At 41.8% G+C, this 7,151-nt stretch overlaps 1 protein-coding gene across 1 annotated transcript in view; it reads left to right on the top strand.

The window, feature by feature from the left end:
* guca1d (guanylate cyclase activator 1d) overlaps window positions 1-535 on the top strand; it is a 14,269-nt gene extending 13,734 nt beyond the window's left edge. Inside the window, exon 4 of the mRNA XM_008278077.1 lies at window positions 411-535. Coding sequence (XP_008276299.1) covers window positions 411-535 — 125 coding nt within the window. The remainder of the gene's footprint in view (window positions 1-410) is intronic.
* Window positions 536-7,151: the final 6,616 nt, after the last annotated feature.

Here is a 7,151-nt window from a genome sequence, read left to right as displayed (position 1 = left end):
GAAACAGACACACAAAGAGATACTAAATGACCACAAAGACAAAAAAGAGCTACAAACAGAGTCAAAACTGCTACATAGAGATATAAAATGAGCAAAAAGCAACAGAACAGATACCCAGAGACACAAAACAACCACAGAGAGACACAAAATTGCCACGAAAAGACACAAAACTGCTGCAAAGACATGTAAAATTACCACAAAGAGACTAAAAACAGCACAAAACACCACAAAGACAAACTCAAATGCAGACACATTTCTCCGAGGCAAGCGTTCAGGACTGAGTTTTGAGCCTGTGCAGCGCTTAAATTTCTCAAATCTCAGGGGTTTTAAAGTATTTAGACGCTTGTTCCCTAAATGTTTGTGTGTTTGAAGCTGCTTCGTTGATGAAACTGCGACCTCTGACCCCTCAGGTGAGCTGACCCTGGAGGAGTTCATCGAGGGAGCCAAGGACCACCCAGACATCATGGACATGCTGAAGAAAATGATGGACCTGACGCCGGTGTTAGTGATCATCGTTGAAGGCCGGACGGGATGAAAAGCCACCAGAACAACCTCAGAGATGGACTGAATCCTCCCCTCCCCAGCCCAACACCAACAACAGATAAATAATGTCAGACTGTGGCGGACTGTGATTGGCCGCCGGCCTGCGATCACGCGGTTGCTCCGCCCCTCTTCGTCTCCAGCTATCGAGTTGAAAAAGGAACTCATTTTCGACACATACCTGAAGACTCGCAAATCACCGAAACCCATAAAACTTTACTCAGACTGCGGCGATTCATAAAGACACCAAATTACGTGCAGAGCTGAGCGTCGCACACGATCACATTTCCACAATCACACAAACTTAGTTCACAGCTCGGCTGAGTTCAGATCACATCTTACCGAGGCAGAGCTTAAACAGGGAGGCGGGTGTTTTGACATCATTACGACACAAAACCAACATTTTGGGGTTTGAATTTGAAACGAAAATGCTCAAGGACAGAAAGCATTTAAATACTAGGGATGGTTCCAGTTTCTCTAAATATCTATTCACTGCGTCCAAAGCACCAAATATCATCACAGATTATCGATATACTTTCTCATTTTAAAAAATTTGCCAATTTTAGAACACGTTTTATGGAGACAGTACTTTTGTTTAAAATGTCTTGGTGCAGCTTTGAGAATTTTTGCATAAAAATGTGCCGCTATCCCTAAACGCTGGTATCATAGATCAACGTATTTGAATTCTTGAATATTTATTGTATAAAATCAAGCACCAGAGTAAGAAAAGTAGAATATTTAGCCATTGCAAAAACTCAAATTCATTTAAATTCACTTGTTCTCTGATAATATGGTACCAAACGTCATTCAAAAATGTGCCAATTTCATGGTTCATTTGATTTAGACAAAGTTTGTCTGTCTGCAGTAAGACGACGGCAACACGTTGCTGAAAAACACGTTTATATCTGGAATCAAAGAAGTTTGAATTCTCAAATACGCACAAAAATCAACACAAGACGTAGAATATTTTCCAGCCGTAAAAAAAAAAATCATGTTTTGTGTTTGAACACACAAAACATTTACATAAAAGTCAATTCAAAATTTTGCCATTTTTCTGACCCATTTATTAAGATTTCAGCTACTCCAGTTTACACAAAGCAAAATAAATGTATTTATTCTCCCCAAACTAGCATGACACACAGCTCTAAATGTTCAGCCTGAATTCAGGAGAAAAAGTGTCCAAAATGAAGCTCAAGACGAGTTGAATATTTTGTTGTTTAACGGAATGATACAGCCATAAAACCGCAGGGTCCTGGGCTTCAACATTTCTGTGAAAAAATCAAAGAAATATAAAGGGATGCTTACATTTATATTTCAAAAGACTTTTAGAATGCGAGAGAAGAGGAAGGTATATAAAACCGACTGGAACTGTCCTCTAGCATTTGGTTCAAAATACAACTGGGAGATAATTCAATATTATCTCCATTTTATTACTTTCTTATGATGTTATGTGATCATTTCTGAAACCAAAATCTAGTTCACACATATCAAGTCCAAGATGTGTCCAGAAAAGGGTTTATTTTGGGGGAAATTCTGCAATAATTATTAAATTTCTGACTTCATTAATCCACTAATCAGGTCAATATTTCCACATATGAAGAGTTGATAAGCAGCACAGCAGCTGAGCTTCACTTAAACACTTCGAACATCAGCTCCTTGCAGGAATTAGGCGCACTGCGAGAGGGATTTCCCAGGAGGTTGGGGCTGTCGTGCCGTGAACCGCTGATCCTCTTAACACTGTAAAAGGTTCAGCATCCTGAGCTGTAACAGAGCAGATTTACAGGCCGCTGAAGTGGTTCATATGTTAAAGGACGAACTCAGCCGGTGGGAGAAGCGAGACGACGACTGAACGCCGAGAACACGACCGGCTTTAAAGTCCATCAGCAGCTGGGAAACATGCTGAGGAGTCCAGGGAGACCACTTTCCAGTACAGGACAGAGCAGAGAGGTGACTCCAAGGAGCAGATCATCCTCAACAACCGGCTCCATCAGCTCGTCTGGAACCAGGCCAAAGTAGGCCGATCCAGGCCAAACCAGGCCACCAGGGCAGGACAAACCAACATCTAATTAAAGACAAGGATAAAAGCCTTCACATCTTATTGAGACACAATTTCCAAACAGACCACCAGCATGAATTTTAAATTACTTTTTAGTTACTGATGGAGACTTTCTAGAGCAATTCTTTTTGAACGGGAGTCGACAGGAGCCCACCTAGTGGTTCGTCACTGGAACTGCACCTGATGATTCAACGAAACTTTTTAAAAAAAGAAGAAAGAAATACAGAGAAGCTGATGTTTATTTAAATGGAACCAATAGGATCAATCTACCATCTAGTGGAAACTGATGGAACTGCACTTTAAACTACTTCTATCAGTTTTACTTTGACTTTTACCAACTGAGCAGTCGTTTAAATGCGCTATTTAAAGGAACAGTTGAACCGTTCAAATTCTTCCTAAAGTTGGGCGTTCAGCTGGTTAGCTTAGCTTAACATAAAGACTAGAAACAAAGGGAAACTGTTAGCATTGCTCAGTTCAACCAAACCAAAGTCGTACTCTGAAGCTCTTTAATTAACACGTCATGTCGTTCGCTCCATCTTTACAAAACCAACGTTTCTTTCAGGAAATAGCAAAAATAAAACCACACATTTCTGTCTGAATGCTCAGTTTTAACGAGGAAGACAAAAACAGCAATTATTTTTTTACACTGGAAAAACATTAATATTTCAAATACAGTGTTTTATTTTTATTTCGCTGTTAGTTTTGTGGATCTACTTACTTAGAGAATGTTTTGTTTTTCAGCTACAACAGGTGCAACACCAGGATGAAATCCCATAATCCTAGCTACCAAAGTGCAATGTGCATAGCTAATACCAGCAACTTTAATAAGTACAATCTACAATAGCAAGTCTTTATTTATTTAGCAGCAGTTGTCTGTTTAAAAGAGACTAATTCTGTCGTCAGTATACGCTTGGATGTAAAAGGAGTTCAGTAGAAGAAAAAAAAAGCTCTTACATTGAGTTGCTTTCCACTGCAGGAACGTATGGGCCATGTTAAGGCAACCTGAACGTTTCTGCATGTTCCCACTGTGATTATCAGCCCTGCAGAACCTCTTTTAGGGCCGTTGTCAGGGCAGAAAAAGTACCAAGTCTAGAGTAGGTGCTTACGAGCAGCTCTGGAAAGCTGCTTGGCAGAGAACAACGTTTTCTGCCCTCGTGGAGATAGCAGTCTTTTCCTTGGCATCTACAACAGTAATTTCCCAGGCCGGGGATAAATAAAGTATTTTTCTTCTTCAATTCACTAAATAGGTTAACATGACAAACCTCGATTGTTCTGCTCCTGATGTGCCCCTAGATCTGAAGGCAGGTCCGGTAACTACGGTTTGTCGTTGTTTTGGCGTATTTGGAGTTAACGCTGCAGTGGAAGTTTTTGGATCTTACACCACAGTGGAAACAGAAAGGCTAAAGGGGCAGATTAGGTGACAGTTCCTGGAAACGCAGCTTGACACCTTCCGCAAATTCCTGCAGTGGAAAGCTGCCAATCCAGAGAGTCAGAAGTCCTGCATCCCAAAAAAAGAAGCTCTTACGTAAGGTCATGCTCCACTGAAGGAATTTGCAAGCTTTTTTTATGGCAGCCTAAATCGATGCCTATTTGTTGGTATATTTAACAGATTAAAAACATATCAACCGATAAGGCAGAAGAAGAAGAAGGACATGGATTCCAGAAAATGCATGGCAGGTTAGCTGTAGCACCTGGTTGCACAACCAGGTGGGGCCTCGTACTATTTAATGCTGCGATGACCTGAGAAGGTGGTCAAACTACCAGCAGTTCTATGTTAACAGCATACAGCACTGTGAGAGTTTAGCTAGTAAAGTGCCACCATGAGAAAGTGTCCTGTGATGTTTAATGTCGACCGGCCAACGCTCACATGTTGTTGGAAGGCTAAAGTGCACTACGACAGCGTTGTCATGGGATAGTGGCAGATGTCTATGCCACTAGAGCAGTAATGTCACGTGATGCAGCTGCGTTCAGAGCAGTTTCCTCTTAACAAGGAGTGATGTCAATTGAGTTAATTTCGAGTTGTGCAAAAATTTGCATCCCTGGCGTGAATCTTTGATCTGACCCTTGTTGCAGAACGTCTTTTAGGACCGTCTTTAGGGGAGAAATACTCCGATATGCTGTTTGCATTCAAAGTTAATGTAGCAGTTGTATCCTACACCGCAGTGGAAACAGAAAGGCTGATAATGCTAGTTACAGGGCTGGTCCTGTACACATTGGCGTCTGCCCTGAGTTCCTGCAGTAGAAAGCCATCTATAGCTTTGCAGTCTGGCTCTGCATGCTTCCAGGGTTTCTTCCGGCAGCTTCAACAGGTTCACTCTGAGCGAGGAAAAACCCTGGTGGCGGTACCTTTTCCCAGAGGGCAGCAGGTTAAACAGTCCGTGATGGGGATGAGAGAAGTCTTTGATAATCCTTGTGGCTTTCCTTAAGCACTGTTGGTACAGCTACAGGTCACTGTGAAGTGGAAGCAAGGTTCCTATAATTCTCTGCATCGTCTGGCACAAGGCACTGCAGCTTCCATACATTACTCTCTATGGCACCTCCACCGAGACGTGAAGGGGGAAGCAGGAACTGCAGGCACTACGGTGCTTTCTTCAGTAGCAAAGGGTCTACGATACGCACCCTTAAGAATGTGGTGCTTCCACAGATGTGCTGTTGGGTTAAAGAGAGGCGCGTGTTTAGATTTCTTGTTTGGTCGACATTTGGTTGCACCAAGCCACAAGTTGGCTCACTTACTTTTCATTGCTGATCAGACCCACCACTGTTGTGTTGTCCGCGTACTTTACACAACATTAGTGTTTTATTGTGGTGAACAGTGATGGACTGAGGACGGCCTGGACACGTCGTCCCAGTGAGCCCAGTTTAGATGTCGATGTTTGATCATGAAGTCTGAGTGTTTTATTCTTTGTATTTTTATACGATGATGTGTGAGACAAGACCAAGACAACGGAGGGCGAATGTTTGAAGAATAGTGACTACTGATTACAAACCTGATGCGTAGAGTTGAAGAAAGGAGGCCATAGTCATACATTCAGGTCCGATCTGCAGGTTAGCAACGACAGCTAACAGTTCTTATTGTGCAATAGAAATTCTTACAGTGAAAATGTGTCCTGTAAAGCACTGTACGTTCATTTTAACCAATCATGTTTTGTGTTGCCTTATCAATAAAGTTTTTGAACAAATCCTGCTGCTTTATCTCACTCGACTATATAACATCCTTTAACCCATCTGTCCTGGCTGCAGGCTAAGCAGACATTCTTCTCCCCAGTCACATTTTCCAGCTTCTCCTGGAGGATCCTGAGGGGTTTTCCCCAAGTGCCTTGAACCTTTTGATGCAAAGGAGCAGTGATTCGCCAGATGTCCGAGTTCCTCACCCCATCTCTCTTCCAACCTAGCCACCCTATAGAGGCAATTGACTTCTGCTGCTTGTATTTCATTTTTTGGGTCAATCCCAGAGCTCATAAGTCAGGGTTGCCATGTAGCTTCACAAGTAAACTCAAGAGCCTGGGACAACTCCAGCAATCTGTCTATCTCATGCTTCATTTTACCATCACTTGTAAACACCACAAGATACCGAAACTCTTCTGCATGTTGCAGCGACTCACTTACCAACAACCTAACTGAGTCACTACCCAAAACGAAGCGGTCACACCTTTTAAATCATTCAGAATTTTCACTTAATCACTGAAAGCTCCCTGCTGTTCCTCAAAGTAAACAATGTTCTGGGACAACTAGCAGCTTAAAGTCAGCTGGGGAAGCAAATTAAGTTCCTAGAAACTGCTGCTGAAGCAACACGAAGGCCAGGCGTGGCGCTGATCTCTGAAGCTTTTCTTAGAATTCACTAATACACGAGGGAGGAACGAGGGCCAAGCACGCCGATCCAGCCTAAAAATGCTTAAGCAACAGGTGGCGAGCAAGGTGCTGGCTCATCAAAAGTAATACATATATCAAGCTCACATTTTTTATTATCCAGAGGTTATGATCAAAAAGGTTCATGCAAATCAGAGACGCTCAAGCAGAAGGTCTCTGATGATTTGAGGTGGAATAACCCAGAAGTGTGTCTGTTTGGCTTTTTGTCGCAGTAACATGATGTTGCAGCACCTGGGCGTCAGGTTTAATGCAGAACAGCATTTTCCTAAATAACAGAGCGTAAAAATGAAAAAAATAGTCAAAGTCCATCCAGTTAGCTTTCCCAAAGGAAGTTCAAACTGACAATACATCTTCCATATAGTAAGTGCCTTTTATGAGATTTTTCACAAATCTGCCAACTGAATTGTTACCAAACAACTTCTTCACCAATATGTTTGTAAAGGTGTAATAACATGCCTTAAAATGTTGAAGTTCAACTCTGGTGGGAAACCCTGAAAAACACCTGCTCAAGTTAGGGTACTGATAAATGATTGATGAAAAATCGATTTTACAATTTCTATGTGATTAATATTTTTTAAAAAAAACAACATTATCAGACCTGGTGAAACTCAAAGATGAACTTAAAACACTGTCTGAATCAGTTCAGTGTTTGTAAAAATGACATTTCTTCTAAACTGGTATCTTCACC

The sequence above is a fragment of the Stegastes partitus genome, unplaced genomic scaffold (assembly GCF_000690725.1).
Source record: "Stegastes partitus isolate 25-593 unplaced genomic scaffold, Stegastes_partitus-1.0.2 Scaffold115, whole genome shotgun sequence".
Taxonomy (NCBI): Eukaryota; Metazoa; Chordata; class Actinopteri; family Pomacentridae; genus Stegastes; species Stegastes partitus.
This window is presented reverse-complemented; position numbering and strand designations above follow the sequence as displayed.